The sequence below is a fragment of the Dunckerocampus dactyliophorus genome, chromosome 8, assembly GCF_027744805.1.
Source record: "Dunckerocampus dactyliophorus isolate RoL2022-P2 chromosome 8, RoL_Ddac_1.1, whole genome shotgun sequence".
In the NCBI taxonomy this organism is placed as follows: domain Eukaryota; kingdom Metazoa; phylum Chordata; class Actinopteri; order Syngnathiformes; family Syngnathidae; genus Dunckerocampus; species Dunckerocampus dactyliophorus.
This window is the reverse complement of record NC_072826.1, coordinates 25,594,846-25,618,923: the sequence shown is the minus strand read 5'-3', so window position 1 is coordinate 25,618,923 and position 24,078 is coordinate 25,594,846. Positions and strand designations below refer to the sequence as shown.

Sequence of the window (24,078 nt, the reverse complement as noted above, 5' to 3'; positions counted from 1 at the left end):
TCATGCTAGCACACTGCCTTGTACCACATACGTCAAGCAGCGATGTAATAATCTCTCTGGAAAAACTCCAGGCTTGAACAGGTGGATGGTGGGTCTGCATTCAGATGTTGTTCATGTCTTAGTTTTACACAATACATAATAAATAAGATAAATTAGATCGCTATAATGTACGAACCCCCCCGGTCCGCGGGAGATTTGTGGGAACACAAGCCGGTCATCAGGGTGTCATTCAAGACCTCCATTGCGAGGCAACAAAATCAGCAGAAAGCACAAGTCCAAACAATATTCTCATTCATTCACCTCCATTGTATTCTCACACCATTGAATCGATTCCTACTGGACTCTTCACTTTGTCTTACAAGACATTTTGCCTCTCATTCAAGCAGGCTTCATCAGTTCCTGCTCAAAGAATAGGCAGGACAGCTCTAGTCTGACTAGACAGACTACAGAACTGGAGCTGTCCTATCTAGTCGGACTACAGCTGCTACCGGGTCTTTGAGCACAGGACAGCTAAACAAACTAAGAGCAAACTACAGACTAGACAGAGTAGAGCTGGCCGATCAAGTCAGACTAGAGCTGTCCTACCTATTCTTTGAGTGAACTGATGACGGACAGCTCTAGACACACTAAAGACTAGACAGATTAGTCAGATGAGAGCTGTCCTATCTAGTCAGGTTAAAGCTGACCTAGTCAGACTAGAGCTGTCCTACTTAGTTTTTGATTAAGCCTGCTTGCAGACTAGAGCTGTCCCATCTAGCCAGACTAGCTCTGTCGTACCTAGTCTTTGAGCAGTAACTGATGAATCCTGCTAGCAGACAAGAACTCTGGACAGACTGTCCTATCTGCTGTCCTATCTGGTCAGGCTAGAGATGTCCTACCTAGTTTTAACAGCTCTAGACAAAAAAGACAGACTAGAGCTGCTCAAAGATCTAGTCAGTCTACCTAGTCTTTGGGCAGGAACTGATGCAACCTGCTCGGATGGGAGGCGAATCGTCTCCAAAGACCATCTGAAGAGACCAGTAGCCATCGATTCAAAACTCCATTGGGGAAAGAAGCATTTTAACAGCTGTTTGCTTGTTGTCTTGAGGAAAGAAGGTCATTCCTTCCTTTGGGTCATTCTGCATCATCATGCAGTCACTTCTGCATCATTGTGAACATGGGCGGCCATCTTGAAGAGCGACTGACTGAAACGTGGATGAGTCGTGAAACAAGGAAGGAACAATCAACAAAGACGTTACTGTCCCTCCTTTGCTCTGAGCAGGAGCATTAAAGGAAAGGTCACTCAAATGCAGACAAAAATGCTCCTTTGATTCATCTCCTTGTTGGTCCATTAGAGGCTTTCATCGCCATGAAATCTGCCATGCTTTCAACATCAGAGTGAAGACGCAAATGTCTTGTTTCTCTTCTATTTGATCATCTCTCGTCACATCAGAGGTCATGCAGCAAAGAATCTCACTGAGGACGACACCATCTTCATGTCAGTCAGCATTGCATACTGTGCCTTTAAATCCAAACATCACATTATCAGCAGCTTGCCTTTCACAACGTCAGTGATTCCAGTCTTTCCCACAGCGCTGCAATCTATTTGAGGTTTGGGGAGCGGCGATGTCCTCATCAATTTTGCATTAAAAAAACATAAAAAGCAAAACACTTTGTCGTTTTTTTGGTCAAAAACAAAACTGAGCCATCTGTGAGTGCTTTTAGGTGGGGGAGGGGCCCACAGCGGCACCTGCTGCTCGTTGAGAAGAGCGAAACATGTGTCCATGTCAGTGGCCAAAAGTCTCTTCATCAGAAAAAGACTCCAAAGTAGTCAACAAAGTCAAAATAAATAATATATATATAATATTTATTTAAAATAGTTTAATAAATGTGTCATTTAATTGATGTGATTGCTCCTTCGCACGCTGTACGAAGATTGTAAACATGTCGAGACAGAAATGAATGCTATCATGTAAATAAGATAAGGATATTTAGTTTGCTTAATATTACTATTAATAGTTATTTATGAAAGGTATCCTTAAATGACATTTGTTGTGATTTGGTACTATAGAACAAATAAAATAAAAATGTCATTAAATTACCTCGACTTTCTTGGAGGCTGGGGAGGGTGCCATCAAGGGGCCGTGTTCTCTATTAAAGCTGTTTATCACGCTCCCTGCTGCCCTTTTTGTGTATCTCTGACAGACAAACGTCATTACTTTCACAAAGAAATCACAACACGGTCAGCAAAAATGGCTGGATGGAAATTTCCTCATCTGTAAATCTCATTCACCCTGACACTCCTCCATCTTCCTGCCATCGCCTCCTTCCCTCCTCTAGTCCTTCCTGCTTGGTCCCAGACATCCTATTTCCTGGGGAGTAAGTAGCAGCAAGCAGGATGAGGAGCATTAGCTTCAGCTTTAGCTTAATGTCCTTAATGTGTGGACCCCTCCCCCCCACATCCTCACCTTGCTGACCTTTTCAACCCACTCTGATGATGTCTTCCGGGAGAATATGTGACACTCTGATGGACGCTCACTGGCCAAATACATGAATATTCTCCTGGGTATACGTGGAATGATAAGCTGCCCTTCATGCTACTAAATCATGCGTGTTGTCAGCTTATCCACGTCTTTGTTTTGGTCCAGGCAACACACACACACACACACACACAGTGGGGAAGCGGGATGAAGATGTCAGCAATGTCAGCAATCATCAGCAAACTCAGCATCATTGATTTGACCTTTAACCCTCGAAACACAAAGCACAGATTCTTATTTATACGATTAAACTTTTTCTGATGTCTTGAACTGCTTTGGATTGATTTTTGTGTGTTTAATGAACAAAAAGGTATTCCAGGACACCCCTGCTATACATTATATACTGTACACTCCTGATGAAAATTTTAAGAGCAGCTGAAAAATTGCAAGAATTTTGCACTGTTGGATCTTAAGGAGGTTCTAAGTATTCTTCAAAATGCAAAAAGAAGAAATGGGAGTGAAACAAAACAATAACAACAACAAAAAAGCATTCAAGTGAAATAGGCTGTTCATCAGCTCATTAAAAGTCAAAGAGTACAGCCTTTAAAAGACAAAATCTTGCAAAAATGTGGTTTGAATGTGATTTTGTGTCAGGTATTCAGACTGGGGCTGAGGTGGCTGAGGTGGTCAAAAAACTCCTCAGTGGCAGGGCCCGGGGGTGGATGAGATCCGCCTGGAGTTCCTTAAGGCCCTGGACGCTGTGGGCGTGTCTTGGTTGACACGACTCTTTAGCTTCGCGTGGACATCGTGGGCGGTGCCTCTGGATTGGCAGACCGGTGTGGAGGTCCCCCTTTTTAAGAATGGGGACCGGAGGGTGCGTTCCAACTATCGTGGGATCACACTTCTCAGCCTTCCTGGTAAGGTTTATTCAGGGGTTCTGGAGAGGAGCAGTGTGGTTTTCGTCCTGGTCGTGGAACTGTGGACCAGCTCTACACTCTCGGCAGGGTCCTTGAGGGTGCATGGGAGTTTGCCCAACTAGTCTTCCTCAAGGAATTCTGTGGGGAGTACTCCGGGAATATGGGGTACCAAATTTAGGCGGTTCGTTCCCCGTATGACCGGTGACAGAGTTTGGTTCACATTGCCGGCAATAAGTCGGACCAGTGAGGTTGGACTCCGCCAGGGCTGCCCTTTGTCACCGTTCTGTTGATTACTTTTATTGACAGAATTCCTAGGCTTAGCCAGGGCGTTGAGGGGTTCCGGTTTGGAGATGATGTGGTCCTTCTGGCTTCATCAAGCCGTGACCTTCAACTCTCACTAGATCGGTTCGCAGCTGAGTGTGTAGCAGCTGGGATGAGAGTCAGCAAGTCCGAGTCCATGGATCTCGCTGGGAAAAGGGTGGAATGCCATCTCCGGGTCAAAGATGAGATCCTGCCTTAAGTGGAGGAGTTTAAGTACCTCAGGGTTCACGAGAGAGGAAGGATGGAATGAGAGATCGACAGGCGAATTGGTGCAGCGTCTGCAGTGATGCGGACTCTGCATCGGTCCGTTGTGGTGAAGAGGGAGCTCAGCCAAAAGGCAAAGCTTTCAATTTACTGGTCAATCGACGTTCCTACCCTCACCTATGGTCATGAGCTTTGGGTAGTGACCGAAAGGACAAGAAAATACCAAATGAGATTTCTCCATAGGGTGGCTGAGCTCTCCCTTAGAGATAAGGTGAGAAGCACTGTCATCCCGGAGAAGCTCGGAGTGGAACCGCTGCTCCTCCGTATTGAGAGAAGCCAGATTAGGTAGCTTGGGTATCTAGGAGGGATGCCTCCTGGACGCCTCCCTGGGGAGCTGTTCAGGACACGTCCAACCGGTAGGAGGCCTCAGGGAAGACCCAGGACACGTTGGAGAGACTATGTCTCTCAACTGGCTTGGGAACGCCTCGGGACCAAGTAGCTGGGAAGAGGGAAGTCTGGGCTTCCCTACTTAGACAGCTGCCCCTGCGACCTGACCTCGGATAAGTGGAAGAAGATGGATGGATGGTATTCAGAGTGTCATGATCTCTTGATGGCAAAGGCAAAAAAGCTTTCTCTCTTTGAACACGGTGGGATTGCAAAGCTGCAAAGCAAGGCCTCTCGCAGCGTGCCATTGCTACTAAGGTTGGATGCAGTAAGACAGTCATTTGAAAGTTCTTCAAAGATCCTGAAGGTTATGGAACAAAAAAGTCAAGTGGTAGACCCAAAAAAATGTCACTGACACTGAGCTGGAGGACCCTATTTGGCTGTCTGTCAAGACACAGGACGATGCTCAAATGAAGACTGTTACTGGTGCCGAGTGCAGTCCAATAATCATCAAACGGCATCTGCCAGAAAAGGCTTTTAAGAACAAAAAACATCTTCAAAGGCCTGGTCTCCTTCAACGCCACAAAGCTGGTGGTTGGGAATTTGCACGAGAGCAATATAAAGCACATTTAAAACAAACAGTTCATGCTGCCCCAACGCGCTGTACAGATCAAGAAAATAAAAATGTAAATAAAATAGCTAAAATAGGAAACATGTAACAGGTTTAAAAAAACAGAAGAACAATTAAAACGTTTGACAAATAAATAAATAAATAAATAAACAGATAAGAATGTCTAAATTAGCTTGTCTTAAAAGCCAGTGTATAAAGGTGCATTTTTAGTGCTGATTTAAAACACTCCACAGAAGGATCAGTTTTGAGTTGCAAGGAGAGGGAGTTCCATAGTTTAGGGTTTGCGACTGCAAAAGCTCTGTCTCCTCTTGTTTTTAGTCTAGTCCTGGGACAATGTAAAAGAGACTGGTTGCAAGACCTCAGTGCTCAAGCAGGAGGGTGCAAAGTCAGCAAATCACTATAATAAGAGGGAGCTAGCCCATTTAGGCATTTAAAAACAAGCCATAAAATCTTAAAATGAATCCTAAAAATAACAGGCACTCAGTGGAGTGAAGGAAGCAAAGGGGTGATGTGTTCATAACGTGAACAGGTGAGCAGCCGCAACAAACATGGGATATTTAAAACTGATGAAAAACTGTAACCTTGACGGTCCTGATAGCTTCCAACGTTACTGGCATGACAAGAAGATCCCACCTGAGATGTTTTCCACGCGGCACAGTGGAGGTGGCGCCATCATGATCTGTGGTGCTTTTTCCTTCAATGGAACAATGGAGCTTCAGGTTGTCCAGGGGCGTCAAACGGCAGTTGGTTTTGTGGAGATGTTGCAGGGGGCATCCCTCATGACTGAAGGCCCTCGTCTGTGTGGTAATGACTGGCTTTTTCAAAAGGACTTCTTCCAGAGGATTAAGCTCACTCTTTTGGACAATCCTGCATGTTCCCTTGATCTAAAACATTTGGGGATGGATGGCAAGAGAAGTTTCAAAAAATGGACATCAGTTCCAGACAGTGGACGCCGTCCGTGAAGCCATCTTCACCACATGGAGCAACATTCCCACTAGCCTGGAAACACTGGCATCAAGCATGCCCAAAGTCATTTTTCAACTGATGAACAAGAATGGTGCAGCTACTCATTACTGACTCCTTTTAATTCTACTTTAGGGGCTCTTTTTCTATTTTAGTTTGTTTTTTTAGCTATGGTTTTAAACTTTTGATTCGCTGATAAACAGCCTTGAATGCTTTTTTTTTACAAAAAATTACTTACTCAAACATTTTTTGTCTCACTTCCATTTCTTCTGTTTGCATTTTGAAACTCTATTTAGAACCTCCTTAAAATCCAACAGTGCAAAATGTACATCAATGCCGTTTTTCAACTGGTCTTAAAATTCTGATCAGGAGTGTATAATTGCAATGATATTTCCTACAGGTATGATTCTGGTAAGTTGTGATTCTGTAATGAAAATTAACAAGGCGCAATCTTCTGCAAGAGCTTCCTGAGCTTTGCTGGATCAGCAACACTTTGTGTGTTGGAAGGGGATGAATGTCTCCAAATGAGAACATATAGACGCTTGGTGCTTTTTTATTTCCGTATTGTATTCAATGGCTCCCACCGGTATTCTTCTCCTGTAATGAAGATTAGTGGAATGTCCACTTATCACACTGACAGGCCTTTTAGTGGCTTTCAAAGACACCTCCACCTCCATTATAAGTGCACAATACTTTTTTGTGGAACACAGTCTTTACTTAATGCGAACTCTTATTTGTTGAATACACCAATTTCGGCATGGAAATTACATAAGGAAGTTTGTTAGTTTGTTGTCATTTTGGGTTTCTGTTTGCACTCCAAGTAAGTTTAGCTCATGTGACCCTGAACAGGATAAGTTGTAAAGAAAATGCATGACTGGATATGCATATGCTTATATTCGTATATACACATTATAAAAAGATGGCGTTTTGCTACATACTGTATGATACATACAGTAAACAAAGGTTCATGCAGGAATAAAGTCGCTAAAATATTAGAAGAGAAAGAAGAGGAAAGACTGACCTTTGCACAGAGGAGATGAAGAGGAGGAGTGCTGCTCCTCTGATGAGTGAACGCGTGCATGGAGTGATGGAGGGATGCGGGGAGGAGGGGCCAGCCGGCTCCATGCGTCATTGGAGCGTTGACAGTCAGCGCATTTGGACCGCAACAAGAACCAGAAGTGGGGAACCCTCCCGTGCCGCGCTGACATATGTTGACAAGTCCTCGGTGGCTCCACCTGCATCCCTCCATGACCGTCACCATGACAACAAAAGACGTGCAGCAGGTTAAACGCATTCCTGGACGCGTGCCGTCCAAACAGGTGCCGCTTTGGAGGAGGAGTGTTCCCTGGGGGCTCCGCCGAGGAGCAGGTCCAACTTGCGTGCAAATGTCAAGCAGGTGGAAGCTTCTAGTACCTTTTTGACAAGCAGATTGGCAGAAGCTTTTCTTCTCTTTACTGTCCCAACGGTGCCCTGTGCAGCAACCTGAGGTTGCGAATAAAGATGTTACTGAGGCGGTTGCCATGGTTACTGGGTGGGGTTCATTCTTCAATATTGTGTTGTATTTGATATCAGGGGTGGGGGACAAAATACGACCTGTACAACTTTCTTTTTTTTAAATTACACATAGCAAGGGTGTCGAAAGTTTTTTTTTTTTTTTTATTGGCACTCATTATATGATAAAAATTAAATACCAAATGTATGAAACACGGTCAGTATTCGTTTTTTTTATTGATTTTTTAAATTTAATGATGTAAAGAAAAGGAGACTTTAATATTCATTCATATACAGTATGCCTGCACTCCTTACCCTGGTGTCCGATTTGGTCCCTGAGGGGCCATTTTCGGCCCACTGCATGTTTTTTTAAATGGCCCGCAGCATATGGTAAAAATAAAATAATATTTGTATTAAACGTGTCAGTATTTGTTTTTTTCTGATTATTTTTTAAATATGATGGAGAAAAAAGGAGTTTTTTCGATACCGTATGCCTCCGCTCCTTACCCACGGGACCAATTACAGTATATCTCCCATTATACGCCCATTATAAAAAAAATTTTTGTGAATGTCCAAAATAATAAAAAATCAAGCAAAAATCAATGATTGACCCAGTCAAGGCTGTAAAATAACCTCACATATTGATCTTTTCACTTAGTGTTTGGCAAATATTGCACATTTTGGGTTTTTCTCCATTGAAAAAAAAATCAAGGGCTGTTATGAGAAAACAGGCATAAAACATAAAAAGGAGAGGGACCGTTTTGTACAACCGAGTATTAGCCACATTGAAAAAAAAAAAAAAATCTGAGCTTTTGAGAATAAAGTCGTACATCTACGACTTTATTCTCGCAATATTACAAGATTTTTTGTCTTAAATTTACGGGAATACTTTTTTCCTCTGAAGTTTTCTTTTTTCAGGTGGCCCTAATAGTCATAATTTCGGTAACTAAGACTAAAAACGCCATTTTTAAGGGGCCTCAAGGGTTAATACATCACCGCATAGCATAGCAATTTCCACATAGCAAATACAAAGTACAGATATATGTGAGAAGGTCAAAATATTACAGAGTTTGACGCAGTACAGTGCGCTTTCTGTTAGTCATGTGCTTGTGGACAGTCATCATCCATCATCGCGTGTAGCTCTAATCACACCCACCTCCCTGCTTTGAAATGACTTATGGGTTTAGAAAGGAGACTTATGATCAATGAAACTGTTGAACAAAGAAGGCAGATGTTTATGATAAAAACAAGTTTCCTTTTTGTGCACAAAGAGCAGACAACGTGCGTGTGCATGTGTTAATTACCTCCCTGTCTTTGAACCCGACGCGGATAAGCTCAGTGCATGTTTGTTCACGAAGGAAAGTGATGTCACGTTCACATCGAGGGTGACGACTTTATTGTTGTGGTATCCATCTTTGCACAAAGTACTGCTTATTCTAATTACCTAAGCATTTTATTCCTGGGGCCATGCGATTGGCGTGCGAGCAGAGCGTCGTCTGTTTTGTGCAGCGGTGCCAAAAGGTGTTGAGAGCAAGAAGCTGCAGGCTGCAGACATCTGAGCTTATCTCACGGTGGCTTATTGGTACCACAGGACACACACGCACACACATGTGCACACACACACACGCGCTGATGGAGTGTAAAGTGTCACTGTGGTGTTGCTCAGGGACATGAGTGAACTTCAGCAGTCATTCAGTCAGAGAAGATTTCATTTCTGCTGGACTGCACTTCTTCTAACATCCTCTCATTTAAACGCACTTCCTTCGCTTCCTCTTCATTAATAATTGCTCAAAAAAATACAAATCCCTTTCGCGTCCACTTACTTCTTAGAACAGGGGTGTCCAAAGTGCGGACCGGGGGCCACATCACATTCTCCCAAGCCTTGTGTGAGTCATTCAGGTGTTTTCATGTCAAAGGTTGAGATGAGTCTGTACTGTACATGTGTCTTCTTGTGCAGGGGGACCTGCAGGCACTGCAGGATCTCAATCCATGACAGCAAAGCGTCTTACTTATGCTTTCCTTGCTGACTGTGCTCCCAACTCCCTTGACATAATCAACCAGCTCCTCCCTTGTCATTGTGGGCTTCCCTTTTTTTTTTTTTTAGGTTTCCCTAATTTCTCTCACAATCAAGGTCCAGAGTGAGGGTGATTGACTGTTAGCTTGGATTTCTTCCATTTATCAATGATTGCACCAATAGTGCTCTCTTTCTCGCCAAGCGTCTTCTTCATACTCTTCTACTCCATTCCAGTCTTGTGCAAGTCTGCGATCTTGTAGTCCATTCCAGTTTTGTGTTGGTCTTCAATCTTGTTACTGGGCTTGGAGTCCATTCCTGTGTTTGATAGGTCTACAATCCTGTTGATGGCCATGTACTCTAGTCCAGTCTTGTGCGGTTATACAATCTTGTTGATGGTCTTGTTGTCCATTCCAGTTTTGTGCAGGTCTACAATTTAGTTCGTGTTCTTGTAGTCCATTCCAAGTCTTGTGTAGCTCAACAATCTTATTGATGATCTTGTAGTTCATGCCAGCCTTGTGTAGGTCTACAGTCTTACTGATGACCTTGTAGTCCATTCCAGTCTTCTGCAGGTCTGCAATCTTTTGATTTTGTAGTCCATTCCAGTCTTGTGTAGGTTTACAATCTTGTTGATGGGCTTGTAGTCCATCCCAGTTTTGTGTAGGTCTACGATGTTATTGATGATCTTTTAGTCCATTCCAGTCTTTGACAGGTCTACAATCTTGTTGATGGTCTTGTAGTCCATTCCAATCTGGTTTAAATCTACAATCTTGACAGGTTTGAATGGAAGAGAGTGTTTGTGTGACAGGTGTATTTTATCCACATGATGAGTTGAGATGAGGAGTACCTTCTTAAAGGGACTGGACTAAAATAAAAACTGGTCTGTGGGGGTCAGAATGCTTGCTCTAATACAAATGACTTTATAAGCTTTATTTAATGTTTTCTGGATTTCTTTACATTCTCTCTCTACTATAACCTAACCTACTATAAAAACGAAAGACTGTTCATATCTTTATAAGGGGGTAAACTTACTAAATCAGCCCCCTAGCCAGCATTTGGTGTCTCTGGAGTCTTCCGCTTTGAGCAGATAAGAAGCTGGTATTTAGCATGCAAACACAGCACCTTTAAATGTGAACCAATGCCTTAAAGTCAATGATTTAAATGTCACTGTGCTGTGTGAGTAAGCACACACACACACACGCACGCACACACCCAATCAGTGCACCAGCCTGTTCACCATTCCTACAAGGACCCCAGCATTCTGTTTCTAGAGTGAAAGTGTGCTAGAAATAGAATTGATCATCTGTAAAGTCATTCTTAGCCTTTGCATAAAGTCCACTGAGCGTCCTTCCATCATCAGTCCAGTGTAAAACACAAGACGACAGGGAGAGGACAGCCGAGTTCAGCGTCCTCCTTCGTTGAGCTGTGTCGTACGCACACAGCCATCATGCCGGTCATCTTTTAATGAACCAAATCCTCTGACAGAGCAGTCGCGCTCATGACGAGATGACACTAATGGCGTCAGTCCATCGATTATTCATTGCGGGTGTCAGAAGCACTCCTCGTCACAATCGTCACATCATGACACGGGAACATGGTTTAAATGTGACAAACGGGCTGATAAAGACCGGTGAACAACTTGCATGTGGGGCAAGCGGGGCAAGCAGGGCAAGCGGGGCGGTGCCCCACCAAAACCAACCTGCAGAGGACGGTAAGGAAAAGACCAACATTTCGGTGTCATATTGAATACATAGAGTAAATCCCACCCCACTTTGTGCTTCAAATTTTGCGGCTTCTCTATATCACGGTTTTTCCAAAGTATATTACCAATAATTAATAAATCATGCTGTTTTGTTGTTCAATATGGCCTATTATTAATCCAAAAATTCATATTTAAGCAAATTTGACATATTGTATGCCTAAATTAAGCATTTTAAAGCATAAAAATGGCTAAATGAAGTAAAATACAATGATATGTCCTATTAAACTGGTCACTAGGTGTCAGTAATGTTACCGTAATGTTCGCTGAGACACACAAGCACTAGACTTGATCAGCTTTTATTGCAAATTTGAATGATCTCACAACAGGCACAATAATCCCTAAAACTCAACTCTGACCACCCGACGTCACTTCCTGTCCGCCCCCCACTCTGCTCCCCTAACACCGCAACACATTTACAGCAACACACACACGCATGAGTCTTATTTAGGTCTTACTTTCTTTTATTATGTCTACTATATTGGGTAATAGGAGTGTAAAGGTGACTATAGGGGTGTTATTTGCAAAAATTCACTTATCACGGTTGGGTCTGGAACCAATTAACGCCCTAGGTCACACGTTACAAAAAGTTACACAAAACTACAGTAGTTACTGAGGAACTAATGAAGAGCTAATGAGGAACTAATGACTAAGGCACATAAATTTAGACTACTTACTGAGGAAGTAATGAAAAACTAATGAGGAACTAATGACTAAGGCACATAAATTTAGGCTACTTACTGAGGAACTAATGAAAAACTAATGAGGAACTAATGACTAAGGCACATAAATTTAGACTACTTACTGAGGAAGTAATGAACAACTAATGAGGAACTAATGACTAAGGCACATAAATTTAGACTACTTACTGAGGAACTAATGAAAAACTAATGAGCAACTAATGACTAAGGCACATAAATTTAGGCCACTTACTGAGGAACTAATGAAAAACTAATGAGGAACTAATGACTAAAGCACATAAATTTACACTGGGTCTGGAACCAATTAACGCCATAGGTCACACGTTACAAAAAGTTACACAAAACTACAGTAGTTACTGAGGAACTAATGAAGAGCTAATGAAGCACTAATGAGGAATTAATGACTAAGGTGCATAAATTTAGGCTACTTACTGAGGAAATAATGAAAAACTAATGAGGAACTAATGACTGAGGCACATAAATTTAGACTACTTAATGAGAAAGTAATGAACAACTAATGAGGAACTAATGACTAAGGCACATAAATTTAGACTAGTTACTGAGGAACTAATGAAAAACTAATGAGCAACTAATGACTAAGGCACATAAATTTACACTTCTTACTGAGGAACTAATGAGTAGAGTAGTTACTGAGAGACTATGACACATAAACACGTAAAGAGTGAACAATGGTAATTGAAGAGAGAAGGAGAGAGTTCTGGAGCGGAATCTAATCTAATAATCACAACAGTCACTTTTATTGCAAATGTTGTTTGAAATCTGAGGATTTGGAGGGGGATGAGCGAGCCATTTGTTAAAAATACACATTTTTATGGGCGCCTCAGTTACTTTCTGGTGGTGAACATACTGTAGCTACCATGAATAGTAAATGACGTATTTGTAGTGTCTCACTGCCAACTCTCCATGTCCTTGCTTTGCTGTCTGGGGCAGTGGATCCATCTGCCTTGCTTGTATGGACCGGCTTTTTTTTAACAGGTATGTGGGCAGGACACAAATGTTTGCCTGGCAACTAACAAAAAATAATAGTGTGCTTTTAGTGTGTGTGGTTGCTGCGTTTGAGCACATTGTTGCTGGAAGAGACATTTTGGATTTTGACTTCAGGAGTGAGAGTAAGAGTGGGTTTTAACTTTGTGTAACACACACACACACACACACGCACACACACCAATCAGCAGGTTTGTTAACTCCAGCAACTGTCTTCTCAATCAGACTATTGATCTGCGTGTGTGTGTGCGCACGCACCATCGTTCACTTTGTTGTCTATAGCGCCGCTGCTAATTGCTTACAGCATGTGTAATTGAATGTTCCCTGAGGAGCCTTCACACATACTGATAGTGTGTGTACGTGTGTGCATGTGTGCGTGTGTGTGTGTGTGTGTGTGAGAGACAGAGAGAGCAAGAGAGTAAGTGTATGGCCTGTACCTTTAATTAGCTGAATTTTTTTTCCCCCATTTTTTAAAATTTACTTTAAAAAATATAATTAAAATAAAAGTAGAAGAGCAGCACAAGTCGGGACAACATTTTGACCTCAAAGATAAAATAACAAAGATCGTCTTTGCTGCAATGAAAACACTGCAAAGCAGTTCAGCAGCTTTAGCTTAAGCAAAGAAAGTTTCACTTCAAGCACTACACACAAGAGTAATAAACATATATGCAACACAAACACACACTGACCTCATTCCTCACTGTTGTTTTCTATTGAAGCTTTAAAATGCGCAATGTCGTCTTCCATTTGTTCCATTTGGGAACTTTCAGGCTGCACTCCCGTGACTCCACAGACATAAGAAGAAGATGAGAGCCTTGAAAGGAAAAACAGTAAATATAATAAAGACGCTGCCATACTCTTATCAAGTGAACCTTTGAATAATATTATGATTATTATTCTGTGCTCTTCAAAGCCAACACATTTTTTCATCAATTTGTTTGCCACCTTTGTCTCCATTTTGCTCCGAAAGCCTTCCCCCACTGAAAGAAGACATCTGGAAGGTCCTCAGCAGACAGATGAAGGATGAAGGAAGACTTTAGGAGGCAATTAGAAGACAGAATGATGATGAAAGCATGAAGATGTAGACAGTGGCTGTGTTTACTTACACTTCAATTAATTCTACTGTGTACTTGCTTCCTGAGGGCGCCATTTTTGACATTCTAGTGCTGTCCCGAATCCATTACTGTCATTATGCACTTACTGGAAATAATGATCGCAATATTTACACACTTCTTCTTCTTCTTCTTCTTCTGTTGTTCAATTTATATGCGCTAAGTAGCCGAGATGCCAACTATTGAGGATGTTTCTTATTTTGATCTGTCAATCCATCCATCTTCTTCCACTTATCGCAGGTAGGATCGCGGGGGCAGCAGCTGAAACAGGGAAGCCAAGACTTCTCTCTCTGTCATCCAGCTCCTTCCGGCAGATCCTGAGGCGTTCCCAGGCCAGTTCAGAGACATAGTCTCTCCAAAGTGTCCTGGGTCTTCCCTGAGGCCTCCTACCAATCGGACGTGCGTTGAACACCTCCCCAGGGCGTCCTGAGCAGATGCCCGAGCCACCTTATCTGGCTCCTCTCAATGTGGAGGAGCAGCGTGCTTCTCACCTTATCTCTAAGGGACAGCCCAGCCACCCTAGGGAGGAAACTCATTTCGGCTGCTTGTATCCACTATATTGCCCTTTCGGTCACTACCCAAAGCTCATGACCACAGGTGATGGTAGGAACATAGGGGGCCTCATTCACGAACATCTTCTTAAAAGTCTTCTTAAGAAGTGTACTTAAGAAGGTGCGGGTTGGAAACTGCGCCACATTCACGACACGTTCTTAAGTAGGGATAATCGTTTGCACCGGTGTTCTTAGGTTGATGAATGCCAACAGGGATGCACGTGCATGTGAGGCCTAATTTGCATAGGTCACCGCCTATTATTTCCTATATAAGGTGAAAAATGTGCCGTGCGCAACAGGCAGCTGGAGGCGAAAATATTTACACAATCATGATGGAAAAATAAAGTCAAAATACATAGTTTGTGTGTGACAATTTATTTTTTCTGTGGTTACATTTGATTAGACGCTGCCTAATTAATACAGCAGCCCCGTGCTCTAGCTCAAGACGTGGCTGGGGCGCATGTCCTTATCTGGGGGTACTACGTGCGCAATAGGCACACCGCGTTTCATTGCGATGTTATGGAAGACGCAGCAGGCCATTATGATCCTGCACACCTGCAACAACAGAGAATCAATTATTTATCCAGTTGACCAAATAAAACATATTTGCAATGGAGAATTCCTGGATTAATGAGAGCCTTCACAAAGAATCAGAATGTTTGCCTCTTATTTTTTTGCCATTCCAAAGCATAAATAAACTAAAACCTAATATTAAATACTACAAAACCTACTGTACCTTTTCTGGTTTGTAGAGCAGCCTTCCACCTGCAGTGTCCAAACACATCCATGAGTATACCGATGGTGCGCTCCACACAGGAGCGTGTACGTGTCTGCTTTTGGTTGTACATTTGTTCTTTTGGGGTCTGCGGATTATTCAATGGTGTCATGAGCCAAGGTGCCAGGGCATAGCCTCGATCACCTGTAAAATAAGTTAATGGCCACATAAGAACATGCAAAAGGCAAGAAATTAACATTTTATGCACCGATTAACCATCCGTCGCATGCTGCGCCATGACTCAGGCGCATTCCCACGGAGGAATTTCGGAAAATGTAGGAGTCGTGTGTACCTCAAGGGAAACTTGCAACAACATTCAGAATCTTGTCGCGAATCTGAGATTATTTGGATATTAATTGAGTGATACCGTTTGCGATTGAGGTAGGGAAATGGATGAATGAATTGGGATTTGAATATATATTTATCGATGGAGTATATTTGAGTTGTTTTGATGATAAATAATTGTTGGGATATTTTATTTGCATTACATTTTTTGGGATTAGGTTGCAAAATCCATCAAGAGGGCGATTGCGCATTGAAAGTGCAAGCTGTATTTGTGCGTAAGAGTCCTCCTGAGCATAAGAACTGTGAGTTAAGAACACGTTTTGTGAATGCCAAAAATCTTTATTTAATAATTTAATAACAAACTAAGGGTTTTGTGAAACATTCACATGGTTACTAATAAGATACAATTCCACAGCTTGATTTTTAGTCCATCAATTTTACAGATGAAAAGAAGTGGAGAGGCCTTTGTGATGAAAGGTGGGGAAGGATGGTTTGGTTTTTTAAAAACTACATTAGTGATTGAAAAATATTATATTATATTATATTATATTATATTATATTATATTATATTATATTATATTATATTACATTACATTACATTATATTATATTATACTATTACAGGGCCTCACGGTGGCCGAGTGGTTAGCATGTTGGCCACACAGTCAGGAGATCAGGAAGACCTGAGTTTGAATCTCTGTTGGGCATCTCCGTGTGGAGTTTGCGTGGGTTTTCTCCGGGTACTCCGGTTTCCTCCCACATTCCAAAAACATGCATGTTAGGTTAATTGGCGACTCTAAATTGAAATGGATGGATATATTATTATATTTTCATATTACTTTTCTTTTCTTGGAGTCCGAAAAATTGTGTCACTTAAAGAGAAGTCAAGTAGGTTTGGAATGTTGGGGACAGTGGCGGAGCTACAGGGTGGCCAGGGGTGGCCGTCGCCACCCTTGGTCACTCTCGGCCACCCCAGTGGCCACCCCCACAGCTGTGAGACAACAAACAATAATAACCGCGTCTTGCATGAACTGCAAGCGGTAGGTAAGTTTTCCACAATTACTTTTACTTTTCCTCACTATGTTGACTTTTAATTCAATACTGAAGCTGATTCAGCACATAAATCTGTTAACACATGGAGTCTAGAGTTTTGTTTTTGTTTTGTTTTTTTGATAACAGTTTTATTAAAGTCAATAACATTACATTCAACAACAAGAAATACGAATAACAAATGAAAAGAAAGAGGGGGGATATACAAAAATAAAGTCTAGAGAAACAAAACTAATTAAATGTTTCAATTTAGACACAACGTTAGTGGTTTTCCATGAGTCTAAAGTCTTCTACCATCTTGAGGAGTTTCACAGCATTCTTTGTTTTCACGTGTTTCAATGAAGAAAAGAAGAGGCACAGTTCTTTGTGGAAGGCAATGAAGTTTGGTGTAGTCTTTAGGAATTTCTTTTTGTGTATAAAAAACTCCCAAACAACAATAGAGTTAATTACCAGATCATGCAAAAAGTTTTTTCCAATGAAACCGTACATAACATTGTCCATTTAAAGTGGGGAATATGAATATGTTTAGATAACCAATGGTGTAGATCCTCCCAAAAGGCATTAGTGCACATACATTCGTAGAATATGTGCTCTGTAGTTTCAACAAATGGGTTTCAGCATTAGCAATTATTGCATTCAAATTCCAAACGTTTACATAGAAAATGAGCAGAAGGGTATATTCCATTGAGTACTTTAAAATGAATCTCTTTGGCTTTTGGTGTAATGGGAAATTTGTAGAATTTGGATCTTAGTTGTTCTGTTTCTTCCATCCAACCATCTTGTATGGCATTTATCCTCACTAGGGTCACGGGCATGCTCTAGCCTATCCCAGCTGACTTTGGGCGAGAGGCGGGGTCAGCTTCTTTTCTAGAAAAAAAAAAAAATAGAATTGAATTTCGGGAGGACGAAATGGGTAAAATGCTTTGTTAAGTGTATGTCGAATGATAAAGTTGGTTTGTTTAAAGTCTGATATGTTTTTACCATTCACCAAATGCGAGGGGAGATTTGGATCTACACCATTTGTATATAATTGGTATGCCATTGATACAACAACTTGAGGTATTGCATCAACCACCATTCTGTATTGCTTTTTATCATTTATGCTCAATTTGGAACTAAAAGTCTCAAATGGTACCACATTTCCTGTATGATCCATCAAGTCAATTATAGACCATCTGCCTTTTTCAAGCCAGTTTTCTAAAAATAAAGATTTGCGGTTATGTAAAACATATTGTAGTGTGGGGGACTGAAATTGTGTTTGTAAATCATTTTCCAATATAACAAAACCTGACAATGTTTGTTTGTCGGGGAGCTTTTTCTTTAGGTCATAGTCGCATTTGATGAGAAATTCATCCATCCATCCATCCATTTTCAATGCCGCTTCTCCTCATTAGGGTCGCAGGGGCATGCTGGAGCCTATCCCTGCTGACTTCGGGCGAGATGCGGGGTACACGCTGCACTAATTGCCAGGGCACATATAGACAAACAACCATTCACACTCACATTCATACCTATGGACAATTTAGAGTCGCCAATTAACCTCACCTGCATGTTTTTGGAATGTGGGAGGAAACCAGAGTTCACGGAGAAAACCCACACACGCACGGGGAGAACAGGCAAACTCCACACAGAAATGCCCAAGGGAGAATCGAACCCAGGTCAGGTAGCATGTGTGACCAACATGCTAACCACTAGACCACCGTGCGGCCCAGGAGAAATTCAATGCCTCCTAAATTCCTAAAGATTTCATTAGGAATATAAAACCAAAATTAGTGTTGATGTTTAATATAGTGTCTTAACCCGTTTATTATGATTGTGCCATTAATACTCTCAAAGTCTATAGCCTTAAGGCCTCCTTCATTATATTCTTGAACCACTGTACCTTTTTCAATGTAGTGTTTTCCTTTTCCAGATGAAATTGAAATCGACCAGATTAATGGCCTTAATTACGCCTTTAGGTATTGATAATGAGTAAGCTGGATAGATAAATGATAAAGAAAGAAATGCATTCCACTTTTGGAAGAAAAATTCTACCTAAGATGGAGATGTCTCTCGGAGACCAAGAATTCAGATGACTTTTGCTTTTCTCTAGCTTGTTCCAGATATTACGTTTAGTAAAGGGTCCATATCTTTAGTTATGTGTATGCCTACATACTTGACAGTGGTTTTAAAAGGAATGTTGTCAATAGTTGACTGATGGGAATTATGAATAGGTCGTAATTCACATTTATTGAGATTTAATTTTAGTCCAGACGCTTTAGGGCTAAAAAACTGCTGTATCAAGAATTTTAGAGAGTTGATCACAGCTTTTCATAAAAATTGCTGTATTATTATTAATCTGTTTCCCAATACTGTTAGTTTTTCATAATTTGAGTTTTTAATAAGAATAGAGAGCATCTCTGCTGCTACAATGAATAGTAAAAACTGCATTAGTGATCCCTTTATCAATTAAAAACCTTGGGGATGTACCATGTGGTAATACAACTGTACTGTTAGTATAAGCTAAATAGCTTAGCTCTAAAGTCCGAAACATAAACTTGTGTTCAATCGTGTCAACGGCTTTTAAAAAAAGGTCTAGAAACAAAATAAAGCCACCAACTTTTATTAGGTGGTTGTAGTCAAGTAAATCCAGTATAAGTCTTATATTGTTGTGTATTGAGCATCCGTTAATGAAACCTGATTGCGTGTCTGAAATAATATCTTCAATACCGCTTTTTAATGTATTTGCATAAAAATGGCTGAGAATTTGTTTAATCATTTTTTACTAGAGTTTTGGGGCGGAGGTTGTCTATTAGCTTTGGGTCCTTGCCAGGTTTGGGAATTAGTGTTATGACTCCCTGCTTCATTGTAGTTGGTAAAATCAACGTTGTGCAGATTTCTTTTAGCAAATTGAACATTAGATCTTTCAGATGAATCCAGAAGTGTTTATAAAAGTTACTTGTGAGGCCATATCCGAGCCTGGGGATTTGTCTAAAGCTAAACATTTCAAAGCTCTTTCTACCTCCTCCGGTCGGATTTCTGCATCACATAGGTATCTGTCCTTTGATAGACCGAAAAACAGCCTCTGCATCTGTATGAGAATAGGAAGAGGAGTACAGTTGACTCTAAAACAGGAAAATTGCCTTTGAAATTCTAGCAGGATCCAAGCATTCCTTGTCATCAATTATGAGCTTCTTTAGTGTATTTTGTTCCTGCCTCCTTTTTTCTAGTGGACAGAAATAAGCCGAATTTCTTTCCCCTTCTTCTATCCAGTTTGCTCTCGATCGGATCCCCTGTTTATTAATGTAAATATTGTCACCCCTATGTGAGTAATGGTCTCACCTTGGCCACCCCAATGAAAAATTTCTGACTCCGCCACTGTTTTTTGAAGAATAGGTTTTAGATTATTTGTTCTGATTGTTTTATTTTGATCCCAAGAGAGCAATTATGATATGGAGTTTGGATTTCTCTAGTAAAGAAGTCCCTAATTTAGGACCAATTGAGTGTGGTCCAGCACTGCGCACTCAACATTATGGGCTATTTTTATGTTACAAGTTGTTATTTCTTTATGCCTTAATGGTATTGACTATTTACATTCAATTAAAATGAATTTAAAAATCACGATTGTGGAGGTTTTGAGCCAAACACCCGGGTACATACACCTTGCAGCCCAGTGTAAGCGCACTTATGCACTCAGAAGGCAAAAAGTGCACATGCGGAAGTGCACCAATTGAGACGCAGTCTTACTTTTCAAGTTCAGTCGGTCAACAGCGCCTCTTGTTGGTGATTTAGGGGAATGCAGAGCTCAATGCTCACCCCAGCTGGAAACTTTTACAATGTTAGTAGCTTTAGTGTTGTTATTCTTACCAAAAGTGCTTTTACACACTTGATTTATTTCTTTTGCTTGACGTGCTCAGTATCAAACCCACACGCTACCAGTAAAACAAATGTTTTAAAGCCACCTCAAATCAAATGTAACCACTTTGCTGCCGAATGTGTGAAATGTGTTCTCTAAAGAAAACAGACACATGACATCTGTAGTGACAAAAATAGCTTTTATCGACGCTCCACCTTGATTTGGGAAAGTGTTACAAAACATAGTTGTATAAAGCTTGCAATGTCCAGTACTGTATAAGCATAGCTGCTTCCGGTCTCTCGACGACTGTGAACTTCTCAATTTAACAGTTGATATGGTACGCATTGCAAAACGGGGCAGTATTTCGTTAGTTTTTATTTCGAAAGTCTTGACCCGGGGCGTCTTGGCGAATAGCTCCAGTAAGTCGGTGGACTATATTTTGAAGGTCTCAACCGGAAATGCGGCGTGTGGGGAAGAGCAGTAATTTGTCAGAGTTCAGAGAGCTGCAGAGAGAAGATGGCGGCGTTACGAGTCGTGGTGCTCTCCAGCAGTGGGAGAGCCCTCCTCGGCACTCCGAAAACCATCAAGACCCCAAAGGTACACACACACCGCAGTATTTAGAAGTTGCATGGCGCGTTTATGATAAATTGCGGTTAGTATCGCCGTGGGGCGCCCTGACTACGAGCTAATTCTAGCCTGGTTAGCAACCGGCGGGGAAGACAAGGTCACCCACGTTATGACACACCATACTAATGTGACATCAACTTAAATGAAGTATGATTAAATGAAGATCTTAATCGTCCAGTAGTAGCTCTCATATAAAGGATACCGATGTGTAATAATAACGGCTGACCATACCTACCAATCGCACCGGGTAGCTGATTTGTTGGCGTTCAATATCAATTAGCTTGGCTTTAATCTCCTCCTTCCGGCGATGTTAGATACACAAGGAAATTGTTTGCGGTGATTATGCGTGTGTAGATCCCGACTTTAGGGCACATAGACTGGGACTGGTTGCGCTCATTGCTGTGCTAAGCCTTTGAATGCTAACGGGTTAGCATGTCAAGGACTGAGAGGACTTCCGGTTAGCAGCCAGCCGCGTGTACGTGCGCGTCCTCGCTCTGTTTTTAGTGTGTTTTTCTTAATGCTTGGCGTATTAGTTCGTATTTTAATGTGAAAGGACGCTTTTTGCCACGTTGTGGTATATGATTGTGGGGGTAAGTGGTCATTCGGCACGTATTTCTTGAATGAATGACGTGGTTGTTGCTGGTTAATGATTAAAGTTGATATCAGTATATTTTGATAGTCCCTGGCTTGTTCAGTATCAAATCACAATGGCATCACATTGATGTGTTCAAGAGTATAGGATTGTTTCTGTGCTTTTACCCCCACACAGGCCAACATGTCTTTTGCCAGCCTGCCTCGCAGCAAGAAAGTTGCCCTGACGACGCTCGGCGTGGTCACCGCTGGTGGGGCGGGGCTGGCCATGATGCTGCACCAGTCTGTCAAAGCCTCAGACCTGGAGCTCCACCCACCTAACTACCCGTGGAGCCACGCCGGACCCCTGTCGTCTCTGGACCACGCCAGGTTGAGCTGCGCGGTCACGTGACTTGACTTACAGGTCCGCCCCAGTCGCTGTGTATAACGTGTTGCCATCTTGTGCGTGCGTGCTTGCAGCATTCGCCGTGGTTACCAGGTGTACAAGCAGGTGTGCTCGGCCTGTCACAGCATGGAGTACCTGGCTTTCAGGAACCTGGTGGGGGTGTCGCACACGGAGGACGAGGTCAAGACCATCGCTGAGGAAGTGAGCTCTGGTTTCAGTCATTTTAAGTCCATAAAAACCATGTTTGATATTTTGGCAGCGTTCGTGACATGACTTCCCGTGTTCAGGTGGAGGTGGTAGATGGACCCGATGAGACCGGGGAGATGTTCACCCGACCCGGGAAGCCGTCCGACTACTTCCCCAAGCCCTATCCCAACCCCGAGGCCGCCCGGGCAGCCAACAATGGCGCTCTCCCGCCAGACCTCAGTTACATCGTCAACGCCAGGTAACATGCCGAGCGTCAACAGGAAGGTTTCAGAACGCATATATGACGACTCACTCCTTCTCCCTCAGGCACGGAGGTGAGGACTACGTGTTCAGCCTCCTGACAGGCTACTGCGAGCCCCCGGCAGGTGTGACTGTGAGGGAGGGGCTCTACTACAACCCCTACTTCCCCGGTCAGGCCATTGGCATGGCGCCGCCCATCTACAACGAGATTCTGGAGTATGAAGACGGTAAGACGTCATCAATGTCTCGCACACATGCCAACGCAACAAACAACCAATCCTGTTGCCATAGGAACCCCCGCCACCATGAGCCAGGTTGCTAAGGACGTGTGCACCTTCCTGAGGTGGGCGGCGGAGCCGGAGCACGACCAGCGCAAACGCATGGGACTCAAGGTACACACACAAACACACACACACACACACTCGTGAATGAGCATGACAGCTTGAATGATATGTTTCATCTCTTTGTGGTGCAGCTGCTGATGGGGTCGGCCATCTTGGTTCCACTCATCTACTACATGAAGCGACACAGGTGGTCTGTGCTCAAGAGCAGAAAGATCGCCTACAGGCCGCCCAAATAAGGCACACAACCCCACCATGTGGAGACTGAGGGTGGAGCTGGACACACACACACACACACACACACACACGCCTTTCTCAGTGTATTCCTCCAGAAACAACTTGTGAAGCGCTGAGGTGCACGCTTGTATGGAACGAGTTGTGCGCTTCACAGTTTTGTTTTTCTGCTGGCGCCAGTCGACGTGTGTCAACATCTGGTCGATTGATTGTCCGTTTGTTAAATACTCGACCATCATGTGAGGATCAGACCTCTGTTTTACTGTATAAAATAAATTATATGAAAGGAAACTCGGTGTGTTGTTGCTTAGCACTCCTGTCTCTTTACACTGCATTCCAAATTATGCAAATAGGATTTTAGTATCAAACATTACATATTTGGTTTTTCAATGAAATTCATGGATGGCATGGTGTCTCGGGGCTCTTCGGATTACTGGTATCGATCTCTGAACCTTGTCATTAGTTTGCTAGTTGAACCCAAGTAAAGGAAAACTACTGAAGAAATTATTAAGCATGGTACAGGTCTCAAACCATATGGGAAAGAAAAAGGATTGTCAAACAGTGCAATGCCTGGGACTAGGCATGAAGACATTCAGTATTGAACAAAAACTTAAGCGTGATGATCTTACTGTGAAGAAGTTTGTGACTGATTGCAGAGCACAGCCGGCAACGGCTTAATGAGGACTGTTCATGCAGTTAGTGAAGTGGGGGGTTTGTGGGTGACCACCATGTCCCAACAAGGCTGTGACATCAGCATGGAGGTGGAGTCATGTTTTGGTTGAGAATCATGGTTAGAGAACTAGTAGCTCCCTTTATGGTACCTGAAGGTATGAAAATGACCTCAGGAAAGAGTTTGACCGACTGCTTTCTTCCATGGTACAAAATGAACCGTACCTTCTGTAGTAAAATGAACTTCATGCATGACAGTACACCATCTCATGATGCAAACATTACTTCTCTGTCATTGACTGCTATGGGCATAAAAGAGGTGTCCAAAGTG

General features: G+C 42.4%; 2 protein-coding genes across 7 annotated transcripts in view; one reads left to right on the top strand and one right to left on the bottom strand.

The window, feature by feature from the left end:
• Positions 1-7,017, bottom strand: part of raly (RALY heterogeneous nuclear ribonucleoprotein) — a 42,200-nt gene extending 35,183 nt beyond the window's left edge. For 5 of the 6 annotated variants that reach the window (XM_054783660.1, XM_054783663.1, XM_054783661.1 and 2 more), the window contains exon 1: positions 6,901-7,017. In XM_054783660.1, coding sequence (XP_054639635.1) covers positions 6,901-7,011 — 111 coding nt within the window. In that variant the 5' untranslated portion in view covers positions 7,012-7,017. Of the gene's footprint in view, positions 1-5,549; positions 5,631-6,900 lie in introns of those variants that run through there. The other variant, XM_054783665.1, reaches the window with a different exon arrangement.
• A 13,902-nt stretch (positions 7,018-20,919) lies between these two features.
• LOC129185957 (cytochrome c1, heme protein, mitochondrial) lies at positions 20,920-23,389 on the top strand. Its single transcript, XM_054783667.1, has 7 exons — positions 20,920-21,050; positions 21,850-22,040; positions 22,131-22,257; positions 22,344-22,501; positions 22,570-22,730; positions 22,795-22,895; positions 22,979-23,389. The coding sequence occupies exons 1-7, from the start codon at positions 20,970-20,972 to the stop codon at positions 23,081-23,083; spliced, it is 924 nt and encodes a 307-aa protein (XP_054639642.1). The 5' UTR covers positions 20,920-20,969; the 3' UTR covers positions 23,084-23,389.
• The last annotated feature ends 689 nt before the right edge of the window (positions 23,390-24,078 follow it).

Excerpts from the sequence above, each read along its gene's own strand:
- LOC129185957 (XM_054783667.1), top strand. The coding sequence starts at position 20,970 with ATGGCGGCGTTACGAGTCGTGGTGCTCTCCAGCAGTGGGAGAGCCCTC. Across the intron at positions 22,502-22,569 it reads AGTTACATCGTCAACGCCAG|GCACGGAGGTGAGGACTACG; the intron begins GTAACATGCCGA and ends CTTCTCCCTCAG. Across the intron at positions 22,896-22,978 it reads GCAAACGCATGGGACTCAAG|CTGCTGATGGGGTCGGCCAT; the intron begins GTACACACACAA and ends TTTGTGGTGCAG.